The sequence below is a fragment of the Anguilla rostrata genome, chromosome 9, assembly GCF_018555375.3.
Source record: "Anguilla rostrata isolate EN2019 chromosome 9, ASM1855537v3, whole genome shotgun sequence".
NCBI lineage: Eukaryota > Metazoa > Chordata > Actinopteri > Anguilliformes > Anguillidae > Anguilla > Anguilla rostrata.
Genome location: NC_057941.1, coordinates 13,771,481 through 13,788,980, shown reverse-complemented (window position 1 = coordinate 13,788,980; position 17,500 = coordinate 13,771,481). Strand labels below are relative to the sequence as shown.

The following is a 17,500-nucleotide window of genomic DNA, read 5'->3' as shown; positions in this document are numbered from 1 at the left end:
AGGATCCCGCTCTCGGCACTGTGATTGGCGGGGGGCACGCTGATCGGACAACCCCCACGGAGCTACCAGCACCATGGTGAGGGGGGGGGGGCAAGATCAAGGTCATGGGTGAGGATAAGATTGAAGGAGAGGCAGGGGCAAGGCTAGGGGTGGGCCTACCTGTCGTACACGTTGAGCAGCCAGTTGAGACACATGTCCACGCACAGCGGGATGTTGACCAGGACCCCGCGCTCCTCCTCCAGCCGCTCGTACAGGCCGGTGAGCACCCGGATGACGTCCACCACGTCCATCACGTGCTCGCCGTGCTGCAGCTCCTGCTCGCGGAACACGTCCGTCAAGCTGCCCAGGCTCAGCATGTCCACTGCGTGCAAGCGGACAGATGCAGGCTCAGAAAGGCAGAGCAAGAACCTCACATTCAATTATGTTAGATTATACATACAGTGGCTGTTCTCTTGATGTCTTGATTTACTGAAATAGCAATGAATAGAGGTAGAGGCGGGGCCTCGGTTTATGGTCCTGACCTCATTTTTATGAAAGACCCCCACCAATCATAAGTGAAAATCTGACAGTCTGCAGTCATGATAGCCAGTTAATTAGTTATCCTAAGTAGCTCAGCCTGGGGACCAACAGAGAAAGCAAGCTATGATCTGCTTTGCAGTTTTCCAGCAAACACCAAGGCCTGTCCCCAGGGGACAGACAGAACAAAGACCATCAGCGCTGACAGGCAGCCAGCAATGAGGTACAACCAGAATAGGCCCCTCCAAGGACCAGGAGGGAGGACTTCATTATCCCTAAATTACTTCCTGGGACCAATTTTTGGACTTAATCAGTCCAAACAGCTGAGCCCCCAAGGCCTTCTGACCAGACTGCGGCTGCATTAAACTTGACTGAAGTTTTCAATTCCAGCAAACTATTCAAAATGGCACTACACTGCCCTAATAAGGACAAGTATTCTGGCGACATTGAGGGGGTGGGGGTTGCAGGATGACAGGCAAAGAAGGGTACCCAACACATACATCGCAAGGCCTTCTGAACCCGCCGCAGCTTCATGGCCGTCCGGTACGCCGAGAACTTGACATTGTTCAGATCGGCTGAGGATGAGAGGAGGGGAGGGGAGAGGAACAGAAAAAGTCAGACGAGAGGGAGCAGGTAAGACAAATGGACGGCTCTTCCCCTGGAGCCAAGACGATCTCGCACTCCCTCATTACCAGCACACCCATCTCCATCGGACGCGTTGTTATGAAGCTTCATCGGTGCATGTTAGCTGGTGGCTCAGCCACCCCCAGTCAGAGTAGATTAACGTCTGAATGCGTTTTAATCAAAGTCAGTTACATTCACATGAACTGCATGTGTAGATTAATGAGTCATGTCACAGCCTCTGGGGTGGCAAAGATTTCCACGAGCAAGGTACGAAAGTGTAAAGATTCAGGACTTCACCTGACAGCTACAGAGGAGAGAAGACTGTTATCCTACCCAGTGCTTGGTACAGCTCTGTCATCTTTGGGTGATCCCAGCAGGTTGTCTGAGCATGATGGCTAAACAAAGAAAGAGTAATTATTGTTTCTATGCTGTTATTAATTGTTAACTCCGCCAAAATGTCCAAAAAATGTATTTCATGCCAAAAAAAAGCAAATGAACATGAGACAAACACACAGAGAAAGAAAGAGAAAACAAATGAAAGTGTGAGAGAAGGAGAGAGAGAGGTCTCTAAAGTTCAAACACTTAAACACAGAACCATGCAGAAAATATAATCACTATGGCAACATGTGTTCTAACCGTACAGCATGTTGTGCGGGACATATAAAGGCTTTTATAAATGGAGATGAAGAATGAATAAACAAGCATGCCTCTGATGAGCAGCATGGGAGAACCTGGAAGTGCAGTCATGGTCCACTAAGAACGCTCTTCAGTTTGGCTGCCTAACAGTTTCTCGTAACACCTGACTATATTTGAACTATACACCATAAAGCCTACATAACACTGCCATGACTTTGACATTACACTTGTCATGACCAACTACAATAGTGCATTACCGCTCAGTACAATTGTCATATCATAATGTATGCACCAGTTTTTTTTTATTTTGTATTTTGCGTGTGCATTGTGGGGATATAAACATAACTGTTACACAAAGTGATTGCGATAAACATTATGTCTGTGCAATGACATCACTCACAAGCCGTAATCCACTGTCATGACTGGGTTTGGAAGATGTTATGTCAAGCTTATGACAGTGCAATGTTGTCATCATGCCATATGGTTTGAGAAAAGTGCTACCCAGTTCCTCTACCTGCACAAATTTAAGGATATTTTGGAAGATTTTCCCTCTTCTTACTTTTTAACTCTAGTCTGCCTTTACCTTTACCATCAATTCATGGCTCATTTTTTTCAGAACAGGCTGGACTATATGAACAAACTATGAAACTTATACACGTATACGGATGTTTTTGAAAACGTTTTTTCCCCCTCTGTTAAAAAAAATATGTATGTGTATGTGAATGTATGTGAATTCTTGTATTTTATAATACACAGCCCACACACTACGTGTTCCAACACTTTTTATTCATGTTTCTCACACCAAGGCCTTGGCATGAGAAAACAACAACAACCAAAAAACAACATCGCACATCACACAAAAAGATCTTATATAATTCAAAGCATACCCAAATCAGAAAACAAAACTGTGCCAAGCATCAAACTATAAAACAAATAAATTATAACCAACTATGTATACTAGCCTAACTATGCCAGGCTGCAGAGAGGCACCTGACACTCTTTGCACTTCCACAGCTTTTTATCTTGTACCCCTGCCCTGTGGCCCTGCAGTATTCACAGTCCCTGTGGTCTCTTGTGGCTCGTTTTTCCTTTTCTTCCTCTATTCCGTGCTGGCAGAGGATAGTGACCTCTTGATGCTGAAGCCCAAGCTGCTGACAGCACAGTGGGAGGTGCTGAAGCAAAACCCAAAGCATCTGAAGTGGAAGTGCTTCAGTTGAGCTTCAGCTCCATCTTCCTGCCACACACTAAAATAGACATAAAATAGACATTAAAAAGTTGTTATGGAATGCTGACACCTATATTACAAATTATAAACAATGTAAACAACATACATTTCAGACGCAAAATGTGAAATTACAAGCAGTCAGAAGTACCCATTTTACACTAAACACACACAATGTGCACACAGAATATGATATATAGATCATACAAAGATTAATTTACTGTGCACTGTACATATTGTATATACAGAAGTACTTACCAATCCTCAAATGGGTCGATTCTGTCCTGATAACTTCATATAGGTGAAGAAGCTGTCAGTTCCTGACAAATTTTGGTCCTCTTCACTTGTTTGTATCCAGTGCTTCCTAGAAATCTCTTTTGAGTCATTTAGGGTGATGAAAAGTTTCCTGTGGTTGCATTAAGTAAGGAATAAACCACAATGGGCTGTTCGTAATGTCTGTTGTCACAGTAATTGCTGTTTCCGATCAAACGTTACATTGAAATACACGGAGGCGATCATGAAGTTGCTTCTCGTCGGAGGGCGAAGCCACACACCCTCCGACAAGATTTACCTGGCATCGCTATCCCGTCCCACAATCAGTCATATTGCATACAATGCATACTATGGCCAGTGAACATCTTTACTGCTACTACTCCAGTTCGTTTATTACCTCAATTTTTATTTGCTGTGATTGATTCCATATTATTTTTTTGTTACATCAATTCTACCACTACATTACACAAAGCCAGCCAGTTGAGGGAGGGCTCCCCCTGTATACCTCACATGCTCGCTATTTGGGGGTTCAGGCTTGGTTTTTGCCAGTTTGTTTGCTGGGTCCTTGCCTTGTTTTCACACTTGCCATTCTGTAAAGAATCTTTGTGACAGTTGTCTGTAAAAAGCACTATACAAATATAACTGAAAAACTGATGAGTCTGCAAGTGGACTACATTTCCATACAGCATTGAGTTCAACGATGCCCCTTTCTCCTTTTACTACGGCCACAAGCAATTGATTGTTTGAGGTGAGAGTGATGCCAGGGGAACTCACTCTTATCCTTCACCCAAAATGTTCTTCCATGTTTATCTGCCTGCTTCATAAAAAGCTGTGATGTGTTTGGGCATGCTACAAAAGATCAGCTTTTAACAAGGTTAAAGTTATCATTATGACTTTTGAGCTGTACACTGTGCCAGGCTCAGCGTTGCTGGAAAGTTGGGTGCTCCCTCCATAGGAATTTAATGGTCTGACGTTGTGAAAGAGGCTTTAGTTTCTGAACGGGATTTTCTGATTGGCTCTACAATGTTGTCAGTCAAAGTTACCAACCAAAGAATGGAAGGAGTGCTTTAGTTTGCATTGGTAGATTTATGGTAAATCCTACCCCTCTTTGAATCTGCTTTTTAATTTTAAACGGATTTAAATTACATTAAGAAGTATTTAATAGATTAGGAGGACTGCCTTTCTTGCCACTGGCAACATGGTAAGTCTCAGGGGGCTTTAAAGCATTTACAGTCACATGGTAGAGACAATATTATAGTACTACTGAAACTGTTATACTAATGTGGTTAAGAAACAATGTCAGTTTGCAGAGTGTGCAAACAGAGACAAGAACAATATTAAAGATTCACTCATCAAAGTAAAAAACAAACAGTGCAGCATGAATGAGCAGACTGGGTATTGATGGAGATCACAGTTAAATGCCTAAAGGAAGACAGAGTGAGTTCAATACCACTCCACACAAGCAATTTAGGACCCTTAGTACCAATGTGCTTACTCAGGCTTACTAGATCTGTAAGTGTCTTGGCTGAAGAGAAAATAGAAGTTAATCTCTGGGATGGGATTCAATAGGGGAGGCTCAACAAGATTGCTTTCCAGTTACCCTGACTGTGACCCACTCATTCCACTACAGCTGGCAACATAAAAGTTCCATTCCTTTCCCAAACGATAAGATGAATGGGGTTTGGAATCGCGTGGAATCACGCTCACTGATTTCTGTCCCATTAGGTCAGGACAACTGGTTAAGCCGTGTCCTCCTCTCCTAATATCACACCTTTAGCTCCTGGACTTACTTGATGTAGTACGGCACCTTGTTAGGGGAGACGGCGCGTTCCCATGGAATCTGCACGGAACCTGCCAGAAGTAGGTTACAGATTAACCTCTGCAAATGAACAATATCAGAGGTCAGAAAACCTCAAGATGCTCAATACATGCGATCACGGGACCTTGGGACCAGCGATATGGTTGAGCATGGGCCTGATTCAGAAATTAGGAAAATTAATGTATTTCAAAGAAACAAAGAACAAATGTATTTTTATCATACCATGCAGTTAATTAACCAGCTAGCTAACCAATAAATAGCGGAGTTTATAGTTTTGATCCAGACTTTCTGGCTCTGGTTAACCCTCAGAAGAAATCCCATGCTGCTGTGGGCTGTCCTCCCACCCCGAAAATGACACACAGTAGAATGGTGAAAGAACTCAAGCAGTAGAGGAATCTTACTGGACAGGAAATGCTGGGATCCAGGTCCAAAGTCTCTGTGGGCATCCTGCAGCTGCTTCAGTCTCTCCTCAATAGAACCCTGAAACCAACAAACAAACAAACAAGTGTGACCTGGGGGGACAGAGGCAGACTGAGCCAGCTGGCCAATCCCAAAACCCCATCTCTACAGGCTGAAGATGGAATGCCCAGGTCCTGGCAATAAAGGAGATCAACAACAACAACAAAAAAAAACTTATTTTCCCTTTTTAAACAGGGAAGGGAAAAGCAAATATTTAATTCCATTCACACAAAGGCAGCCATTCGTGCTAGAATAAATGCATTTGCAGGGGAGGGCAATGGTGCAGACTTCAGTAGAGGGGATTTCAGGGCACAAATAAGTTCCTCTCTCTATCGTCTGGTTTTTGGACAGCTTTTTTCTGCCACACAGGTCCAGAGGGATTTAGGCTGACTAATTTGAGTTTATTTACAGGGTACTGGCTTTACTGTGCAAATGAATGCCAGCAAATGTCAGAACATCCGACTGCACATCCAAAGCCTGCATGTCCGCCAACAGAAATTCTGTTTTCTCAGGCAAATCAGAAAAGAGAGCAGTGAATACAAGATGAAACAATCGGGATGGAAAACATATTTTTCCTCGGTGTTCACAGCACACAAACCCCCCTTATCTGTTTACATATGTTGTTTATGCATCTGCATGCACTGGGGGGGGGGGGTTTGAGGCCTCTGGAGAACTTGCACGCAAAACATTAAGTGGCGGCATCTACCCTGAGCACCACTGAACAACTCCCACACACTACAGCGTGATGTTCTGCCATCTGAAGCCACATCAATAATTTATTAAGGTCTAAAATATTATAGGAAAACAGTGGAAATGAGCCCCTAAAATGCATTATATTTGTCACTGGAGGACAGTTTTAATTCAGATTACTCGTATAACCAATTTTGCATTCAACGCATTACTTAGCAGAAGAACTTCTGCTGAGAGAGCGTGTAGAGCCACAAGGAGAAGGAGAGAGGAGTATTTAGGTCTCTTAGCCTTGAATGGTGCAGAAACCTCCACTTCCCCACAGGAGCATTGAGCATGCATAATACACTCCGTGGGTGGGAAATCCCTGTCAATCACTCCACCACCACTCAACCATTGAATGCTGAAGGATTTTTTGTAGGCTCCTCTGATTAACAGGTCTGCTTGGCTTACGGTCACCCGCGCGGATGTTCAGCCTCTTCCGCGCGACGCGCGGGGAGAAAGGGAGGTCAGCGCAGCGGCCGCGCGTACGCGCATGTGCGCATGCATGCAGTTTACCTGCAGCAGCCTCCACCGGCTGTTGAGGTGCTCCAAGGCGCGCGCGTTCTCCACGGACAGGTGGACGTTGGAGGTGGCCAGCTGGTGCGCCAGGTCATTGGTCTGCTTCATGGCCTCATTCACCTGAGTCAGCTCATCCTTGAACAGCTGGGGGGGCAATGATCATTCACGTTCCCAATTCCGCAGGGGAGCTGGAGGGCAGCACAAATCTCCATGCCAACTCTTCAAGTGTGTACAAACAAAACATCGCTAATGATCCCCCGGGATGTTTTCGTTGCTCTGAACTACCGGGTTTTCACCGAGACTACTTTCATGTGATCCCGGCAGCTGGCTCATGGCATAAACATGAGGCCTCTCTTTAGCCAGGCAGCTGACAAGGCTGTTCTGAGAATTACGGAGGCGATAGGCGACAGCGCAGCAAGCAATGTGCGGATAACGATGTATTCATTTCCACATAAGGTATCTGGACGGGAGGGCAAGTTATGATCTGATCAGCCGCAGTGATAATCACAAGCTGCCTCATTATCATTCGAGAATCATGTCTCACGTCAAAATATTTGATAATGGCTTTTCATGACAAGAGAACAGTTGTCTTTGTTTGTGCATTTGTCAGCCATGAAATATGGTGATGGGCTTTTGTGTACACTCAAAACATTTCCCTGCGGCAAGATAAGGCAGGGCTTCTTGATGCATTAAGATGCATTTAAAGATAATTGCAGCATTAATAATTGATCGAGTTGAACAAACCCAAGCACTTTGGTCTGAATTTGTAAATCACTGATGATGTAATTAGATTAAATTGTTTCGTGCTTTGTGAAGGCCTGCTTTACCAATCATTGCTACAGCTGCCCTGTTTATATGCAGATATTGCTGCAGCATTCAGCTATTGCACTTATGCTATTATAAACTGGAAGACCTTTAAAACCAGACAAGCAAGGATCAGTTTCCTTCCCCAGTGTCCAATAACCTTATCCATTACAGACTGTAAAGCACAGCTGATTCAAAATGATTCTACACACTGATATGCTCTTATTTGGGCATCAGACTTGTGCTTTAAGGTGACAAATAAAAGGTGCGGGAAACCTTGGTGGCGTCGATGTGATCCAGCAGCGAGTCGATGAAGAGGTCCCCGACAGGCTCCCAGGCGTCCCTCACTCCTTCGGCCTGGTCCAGCGCTGCGCACAGCTCCCCCATGGCGCCCTGCACCTCCAACAGCCTCTCCAGCGTGCGCTCCATGTGCCGATGGCGGTCCAGGCAGCGCGCCGTCAGCTTCTCCCACAGGTCGCTGACCACGCTGGCCTGCTTCCACACCGAGCGGCTGACGTTCTGGATTCGTCTCGGCGGTGAGACATCTGTGTGGGGGTGGGGTCGGAGGGAGTGGGGTGGGGTGGGGTGGGGTAGGCCCCCTATTGGTCAGCAAATGATTGTGATGGACCCTATCCAACAGAAGTAGCATTAGGAGGGAGTCAACAGTCAACTAATGAAACATCAACATTTCCAAAGTATTAACATGTTTTGTGTCAACTTTTTAATTGACAGAACCATAGTTTCTATTCTATGTCTTTTCCAGAAAGATACATCATACAAGAGTGCAGGTATTTTCAAAAAGTGGAAACTTTTCAAGATGACAGTGAATTTCACCACAGTAATTCCCAGAGTGGGTCTGCGAGCAAACCTTTGCAGTCAGCGAGCGCCTCCTCTGCTTCGGTGAAGGGGTGCTGTGACAGAAAGGCCTGAGCCGACTCCAGCACCGAGTAGATAATGGGACCCCTGGACCTCACATCCTCCACGAAGGCCTGTGGATGTGAATCACAGACAGCGGTGAATTCAGCACAGAGACCCACACGGCACCCTCCACTTGTTCACACATACAGGAGATACATAGGCATACAGGCAAAGTACAGGCATACAGGCAATGTATAAGTATGCAGGAAGTATACAGGTATTGGGGAAAAAAAGGAAAAGCAGCAGTGTTCCAAGAGTGAAGGGCTCTAGTGGTAAGGTGACAGTTTGCAGTACATTTTCCTGGCAGGACGTAGATGCATTCGAAGTCCTCGAATGTGAAGCTAATGTAATTAGTTACTTGCTACTTAGAGCTATTCTTTACCCCACGCTAAAGCATTTATTTCCTGCAGAGAGGGTGCCTAAATATGACAGTGCCTTCAAACAGAGAATGAGCAGTCAGTATTCATGTGTCTTGGCCTTCTCATTTACTCATATTGAGCATTTATCGGATTTTCCGAGTTTTTCCCCCCAATTTCCATAAACTAAGAGGAAATTGATTGACTCTCTCTGTGGAGAGGCATCTTACAGCATAATTTCAGATGCTGGTAAACTCAATTGGTGGCCTGTTACAGTAAGTGGTTTTAAATTAGTGTTTCCAGTTATTTTCTTGGGTAGCCCAACATGAACATTCAATGCAAATTTCCAAAAATACGCAGTTTGCAATTTGTTAAATATTTATTTATTCAAAGAACTGACAGCACCACAGTATGTTAGACTTTCCAGGATGTTGTGAACACCAGACAGCAAAACATTTAAATTTATTCAAGCAGTTTTATGTCTGGGTTTGGCTGCTTGGAAGAATACTATGTAGTTTTATGTCCAGAGTTTTTTTAAGTACATTCATGTGAATCACTTTGAAAACGAAATTGACCAGACAAGAATTATTCTCTTAGATTGAATATTAAAGCAATATTTTATCCAACACACTGAGAACAACAACTCCAGCACAACCACCTACACACAACACTGACACACTGAATATGTCTACCTATGCCCAACAAACTGAGCACTTCTACCAACACACAACATTCACACAGTGAGCAAGTCCACCTACTTGTAGTACAACACAACACACGGAGCACTTCCATCTACACACAATACAAAACTGACACACTGATGACCACTACCTACAAAGAATGTAACACTGATACACTACCAGGTTTCGCTACCCGACCCTACTCAAGACTCAGATGGCTACATGACTACAAGGTAGGCCCTAAAACCTTGGACTACTATTGCAGGCTTCACCGAGAGACAGGCTTGTTCGGCAGGCCTGCAGCTGAGTTATTTTACAACAAAGTTACGTGCAGCAATCAAAATGCTAAATCAAGATAAATTATGGTAAATTTGACCTTTCGTGGCCATTTAAATGTATATAACAGAATGTTATAATAGAATGTTCAATACGTATATTTTGGAAAAGTCACAAATGTTACAATAATAAAAGCTGATTTTGTTTCTATATCTTAAAGTTATTAATGAATGTGGTTGTTCCCTGCACTTGGAACAGTACTTCTCTCTAGGGTTTTTGACACACTTGTTCCTGGTTATGGTTATACAGTTTGTTGTACGTCGCTCTGGATAAGAGCGTCTGCCAAATGCCTGTAATGTAATGTAAATGTAATGTTTATTGAATTGAATTGAATTGAATTGAAAGTGCCAATGGTCAAATTGACTGTTGTGGCATTTCTAGTGTTTCTAGACACACAGACACATAACTTTCGATTCACCACATTCTCTTCGAGTGAGAAGGTAAGATGAAAAAACACAGGAAAATACATGTTTTTGTTCAGATATATAATACTAACACACTAAACATCACGGCCTCTCCTATACATAATACTGTTCTGCACACAAAATCTCTAAATACAGAATGTTATACAGAAATACTGTAATGACAATGAACACAGAGGCCTTGAGATATACTGTACCACTCACACAGAACTGAGCACTGCTCACAGGGGTAATTTAGGGTAAGCTCTTTTTAATCGCTCCTGTACATCCCAATGAATCTAATTTCCTAAGCACTGGGACCATCACCCCTTGGGACTGAGAACTGGTATTACCATGCGGAATTGCTAACTCATGCAATGCTGTCTTCTGTATTATCTTGGGTAGGGACCGCAGTAATATACTGTGGAATTAAGTTCCTTCATTCATCTCCTTCTGAAAAGCTTGCATTGCAATCCTCTTATCACATGAAAAGATTACAATTTCTATTGAAGAAAGCAGCATCCACACAGCGTAACAGCTGGAGCCTAGTTTTGCCTGTTTAAGCACATGACCACAACAAGTCACTTGCATTTATACTTTGTGCCATGTAGCCGAGTTCAATTGGAAGCCTCTGTGAACCAGCACACAAAGCCAAACGAAAACACATTGTTTTCTCAAGCTGCGGCTGTCTATTACGATCGCTGGTGATTCCCTATGGCAAACTTTAAGGCAAAATTTAATTGGTCCACATTTATTTACCAATGAGGTCCCATTGTAGAGCATACACTGCCATACACAATGTACAGCTGACAAGGATAAATTCAACCCATTTTATTAAATGCATATGCTGTCACTTATGTTTATTGTGGTAGTAATAAAACTAATATCTAACTTGATTAAATTAAGTTATCAAATGTATCTTCATACAATTCTATAATGGCTGGCAAAACTAGTCTGTTGATTTTGATATCGCACAGATAGTGTGAAGTGTAAAATGTCACTGAACATAAATGTCACACATTTTTTTGTGTGAATTTTTGCCAGATTTCAAACTGCTAAATGTGATGATGGAGGAAGAAGTTAAAGACCATGAGTGCACCGACAGGAGAGAAATTAACCTACATAAACAAAAGATGAAAAAAATAATTCTGAAATGTAACAGAGCAAACTACTCTCAATGAAACATAAAGAGAATGAAAGAGAGTGAGGTCAGTCAGAAACTGGCACCTTTCAAAGAAATGAGAGGCGGTTTATAGCGATGAATGATAATACCACAAACTTGATTGTACTACACAGTGAAAGGAAAACATCAGCATTTCATGTTAACGGATTGGTTTCAGGTCCAGTGTAGCAGAACCTGGAAGAACTGTCAGACCTGCGTCACTATGGGCCTACCTGGTGGAACTCGCTCTGCTGTTGGACGGTCTCCACATCGCCCCCTACGGGCAGCTGCTCTGAGAGCTCCTCGTCCTTTAGTGTCAGCCAGTCGATGGTCTCCTGCAAGGAGAGCTGCAGCTTCCCGCTGTTGTCAGAGAAGGCCTCCAGCCTTGCCCTACAGACACACACCACAACCCGAGTCACTCTCTGCCGACTGTGAGACCAACCGTTTGGGGCTGCGTCCAAACGGTAATCCTATCATTCAGAATCTGTGCATGAACATATAGTCTGATGCAAACATACAGAAAGACACCCTGCCAAAAGTACATTCTGTCAACAGAACTGAATATAACGTAAAACTACCTAAATTATGTATAAGAAATGCATGGTGCCCAGCTTGTATGTGCCCACCACATGCAAGTTTAGCCTCCCAACTGTGTGTCAAGCCAGCGGAAGCAATGGTCAATGAAAATCCTACCCTGAACTGAGATAATACATGCACAAAGATTCAGCAATCAAAAGAAGTGGGTGATTCACCCTCTCAATCAGTGCACGGTTAGCATTTTGCATGAAAATCCAAGGACAGTTTGATTGGCAAGCTGATCTTGTTACTAGTTTCAGCTTGACAGTTTCTCTTTTAAAAAGCAATAGGACTGTAATCTCAGAAATTATACACTTTTCTGACAGGACATTGTAGAGGCAATGAAGCAACACTAATTTTGACCATGGCTGGTTGAAAACACAGAAAGAAGGAAACAAGCAAATGCTCTTGCCTACAGTTAAAAGTCCATGTCATATATTCTTATCTTAGTTATGCACACCATTGTCACCAGGCATATGCAAGACCGGCTTAATGAGGCAACCCTGTCACACTGCTGGAACCCAGAGTTGTGTATGTTTCTTTAACATGAAATAATTGTGCTTTCAAGTGTACAACCATGCTCTTGTGTTTGTGTGCACATGCATGTGTGTGCCTGCATGTATGTACACATTACATTAATTTTTTTTTTGTAATGTTTTTTTGTAATGTAATGTACACAAGAGTGTGTGTGTGTGTGTGTGTGTGTGCATGCATGCATTTGAGCTAGAGGTAAGACTAAGAAAGAGGGAGAGAGGAGGATGCATTGAACATTGAAATTCAGAGAGCAATTTGATGCAATATTTAGCACACATAATACCTAGTAAATATACAGAATCAACCAATCATTTTCCACAGCTTCTAAATGTACTCTCAACTGGAAAGAGTAAATAACTCTGGAACTCTGGAAATAACTCAACTGCCAGTGGCTGCTGAGTACTTCATCTTGTTCAGGCAGTGTTGTGGATGGGCTCCACAATCTGGTATCCGATACAAAATGTGCCAGTGCCGACTATGTAGGGAGACTCAAAATTGGCTGTAGCGTCACCCAGGGATGGGAGGATTTCAGTCAACCGGGACAACAGCATCTCATCGTCCACCAATGAATTCCACTGGATGATCAGGTTCCCACCACTCCGTCCATTATGCTGCACAGAACATGCATTTTTTAAAAAGCTAAACCATTGTCAATCACTGTCTACCCAGGACTTAGGTGAAGAAGTTGGCCAATAATGTACTGCACTCTGTGCTTTACAGCAGACTGCCAAGCCATAGAACTGCAGCTTTGTGGAAAAAGATAATAGAGTACAGACTCTCTCTGTGCATAATTAAACCCAATAAATATTCATCAGATTGGCATTTTATTTCAAAACTTCCATATCCAAGTGGGAAACCCATGAGACGATTAAATATAGTAGCTCCTATCTCATAAACAGATACAACACCATTACCAATTTGAATGACCAGGAAATGTGTTAAAATATGATTTCCAATGGAGAACACGGCAACATCCATGGTCACATAACACATTAAACCCTGCGATACCCCAGGAGTTTGGATCAGAGGCACAGCGGGGCCACAGCTGTTGCTCACGGTCAACATGAGCGAGCTTAAGATGCACGGTGGGCTCCCCCTACCCACCCACCCCTCCGCACCACGGTCACCCCCCACCTCAGTGACGCCGCTCGCCGAGAGGGAGCACGGTGCGTGAGCAGACACATATGTCCCCCTCCCTCCGGGGAGCCTCTGTCTGCCATCCGAAGCTCGGCGAGCCGTGACCGGCGCAGGCCGCCTTCGACGGACCCAGGTGCACACCGGCAAGGCGGAAGCACTTCACGCATGCCCTCCCCTACATCGAAACGCAATGCTTCTCCCACCGTCCTGATAAACACTGAGACTGGGCTCACCTCAGGGGGGGTGGCAGGCAGCGGTGCAGCAGAGTAGGATGCACAGAAGGCAAGATTGCTGGGAGAACAGCTGTTTTACAGTGCTGGGGGAGCGTGCATATGTGCACGCACACCGCTGAGCTGGAGAACAGGACGATTAATAAAAAAAAAAGTCAAAGCTCCGTGCAGGAAGAAATCTGAGAGCCAGGAAATTCATTGGCTTTTCTGAGCTTCTCATTTCTCAAAGAAATGAAATTTTTTCTCTGTTAGGTAGGTGCAGAAGGGACAGAAATTTGGAAAGTAACCAAATAATTCACATTATGAATCCTGGCGCCCTTGTCCACAGTACAGGATTCACTGCTCGGCCGCAGTCATCTGATTTTGGCAGGCATACAATTGCACTCACTGGAACGAATGGCTTTTTGCACCTTCCACGTCAAAGACAAACCTTCGTGCTGGGGGAGGAACTGTCATCAGCAAAACTCAAGTGAGGACACAGTCCCTCTGAAAACTCTCTCTCTCGGCCATTTGAAACCTTTCATCCATCGCTCACTCACTGCGCACATTTTAACCGTGACACTCTGAAAATCACAAATCAAGCAAAGTCATCCATTAGACTAATACATTCAAATTTACAGCACAGGAAGAGCCAAATGGAAGTATACAGCTTGGGTAATGGAATCCTTAGCAAACACAAGGCTGCCAGCTGAAGCCAGCTCTAGCAGCCAAAAACAGTTTCAAAAGTAGTGCACAGTACAGGATTAATTATAGGTTTTCATGGGTGTTTTCTACTGATCTCAGATGGCAGATGCCAGCAGCATAAAAGAAACAAGGAGAGTTGGCATAGGTGATCCCTTGAGGGTAGAGGGAGGCTGTTGGTGTGCGAGTGTGTGTGTGTGTGTGTGTATGTGTTTGCATTTATTTTACCTGGGCCACTGACTTAGGGACAGTTCTCAAATAGGGTCGACCCTCCATACTGTGGTGTCACAAGACTAGCTGTTTGCCAAGAAAATGAGTGGAGCCATTTCAACAGCCTCATCCGTGCTCTGAAGCCAGTCATAAAAACAGAAGAGGAAACTGACAATGAGCAATCACAGGGACAAAGGGACTGTGGAGCCATTACCAGAGGATCCAACAAACAATTCCTTTCCTCTATTGTAGGTGAACGGTGGTCTTGTGAAAAAACTATTATTTATTTGACAGAATGTTAACTGCACACATCTACAAGTCATCCCACTATTTTCCGCACTTCAATTCAAATACTAACAGTTAAAACAAAAAATAATTTTAAAGGTTGGGAGAGCAAGCAGAGGTCACTGCAAGGATCAGTGGTTAATTAATGGGGGAAGACGTACGCCATGCTTATTGCTAATGTTCTGTGACTTTTTTTAAAAGCATGCCTCCTGGCTCTCCCTAGCATTCTCTTGTGGTTCAATGCATTTTCTTCCTGTCATACAAATTACAACACGGCACAGTGAAGCAGGGAGAACTGTCTTAATAATAATTCCATTAAAATATATACGTCATAATGTTCCATAATGTTTGGAAGACATATTTTTCTTAATTTGTCTGTGCTCCACAATTTTAGATTTGTAATCAAACAATTCATGTGGTTGAAGTGCACATTCATACAGATTATATTACATATATTTAATTATTATACCCTTTGGTTTCAAAAAATAATTATAGGATTTTTTACAAAAAACCCCCCATTTCAGGGCACCATAATATTGAGACATATTAATGTTATGTAAATTAATGTAGTCATGTTTAGTACTTTGTTGCATATCTTTTGCAAGCAATGACTGCTTGAAGTCTGTCATCTATATACATCACCAGGTGCTGAGTATCTTCGCTGGTGATGCTCTGCCAGGCTTGTACTGCAGCCATCTTCAGCTTTCTGCTAGTTGCCTTATGTCTTCTCTTCAGCATATGAAATGCTTGTTCAATTCAATTCAAATTGGGTGCATGACTTGGCCAGTCAAGAATTTTCTCAGCATTTGAAGCGCATTTCCCAGTTTTAGCTTTGAAACACTGCGTTGTTGCTTTAGCAGTATGTTTTGGATCATTGTCTAGCTGTAGGATGAAGCGTCATCCAATGAGTTTGGAGGCATTTTGTTGAACCTGAGCAGATAACATGCTTCTCTACACTTTAGAATACATTCTGCTGCTGCTATCAGCTGTTACATCATCAATGAAAAAAGTGAACCAGCATCTGCGGCAGCCATACATGCCCAAACCATAACACCCTCAGCATTAAGTTTCACAGATTCAAAATCTTGGGCAGTTCTTTTTGGTCTCCACACTTTGCTCTTGCCATCATTCTGACACAAGTGAATCCTGGTCTCATCTGCCCACAAGACCTTTTTCCAGAACTCTGCAGACTCTTTGAGGTACTTCATAGCAAACTATAACCTGGTCATCCTGTTTCTGCAGCTAACTAAACAGGTGTTGAGGGTTTTTTCTTGACTATGGAGAGAATTCTTCGTTCATCAACTGTAGAGGTCTTCCTTGGCCTACCAGGCCCATTGTGATTGCTGTGATTGCTCACCAGTGTTTTCTTCTTAATGACATTTCAAACAGTTGATTTGGGTGAGCATAAGTCCAGAATCAAGACTAGATAAACTCTCTTATACCTGCACAAAAGAAGCAATTGAACACACCTGACTAATATGAAACACCTTTGAAGCCATTTGTCTCAACATGGTGAAACCAAAATGTATAAAAGTACCCCTTAATAAAAGCTGAAAATCTGCATTTTAACCACATTTAGTGACCCCATCATGCCCTGTGGATGGGGGCATTGTCATCCTGGAAGAGGCCACTCCCATCAGGATAGAAATGTTTCCTCATAGGATAAAGGTGATCACTCAGAATAACTTTGTATTGATTTGCAATGACCTTTCCCTTTAAGGGGACAAGTGGACCCAAACCATGTCAGGAAAATGCCCCCCGCAGCATAAGAGAGCCACTGGACCCCCTCACTGTAGGGATCAAGTATTTAGGCCTGTATCATTCTCTGGGTGTACCACTCGCACACTTGAGAATATGGTGATGGATGACTCAACTGACCATATCACTTTTTTCCACATCTCTTTAGACCAGTGCCTATGGTTTTTGCACCACTGAACTCTCAAATGTGCATTCGTCTTTGTAATGAGGAGTTTATGCACTGCAACCATACTACAATATCCCTCTATAATAGTAGTTGTCAACAGACTGTTCTTACTGACACAGTCTGATCATATCCTGCATTGACATTCTCAGTCACCAAAGGAAGAGTTGCTCTTCTGTTTTTCCCTACATATCGCACTAATGCATGAGCATCACTGTCATCGAATATGCTCTTTTGACCACAATTTCCGACCATATTTACTGTTCATACTGAAACAGTATCAAGTTGAGCAGCCTTTGTGACTGAAGCTTCTGCCATCCATGCCCCAATAATGACCCATCTTTCAAAGTCACTTAGATCTTTTCCTCTGGCCATCTTGATCCAAAATAAAGGTCATCTGGGCCAGGTCAGCATTTCTATACATGCCACAGAGGATGATAGGGTATTCATTACTTAATTATATCATGCAGTA

General features: G+C 43.3%; 1 protein-coding gene across 1 annotated transcript in view; it reads right to left on the bottom strand.

The window, feature by feature from the left end:
* The window catches only part of LOC135263006 (dystrophin-related protein 2-like), a 72,772-nt gene that overhangs the window by 14,537 nt on the left and 40,735 nt on the right, over positions 1–17,500 (bottom strand). The window contains exons 4-12 of the mRNA XM_064350531.1: positions 11,688–11,844; positions 8,470–8,590; positions 7,878–8,146; positions 6,795–6,941; positions 5,492–5,570; positions 5,062–5,122; positions 1,474–1,535; positions 1,017–1,091; positions 160–361 (exon numbers count right to left, since the gene is read on the bottom strand). Coding sequence (XP_064206601.1) covers positions 160–361; positions 1,017–1,091; positions 1,474–1,535; positions 5,062–5,122; positions 5,492–5,570; positions 6,795–6,941; positions 7,878–8,146; positions 8,470–8,590; positions 11,688–11,844 — 1,173 coding nt within the window. The remainder of the gene's footprint in view (positions 1–159; positions 362–1,016; positions 1,092–1,473; positions 1,536–5,061; positions 5,123–5,491; positions 5,571–6,794; positions 6,942–7,877; positions 8,147–8,469; positions 8,591–11,687; positions 11,845–17,500) is intronic.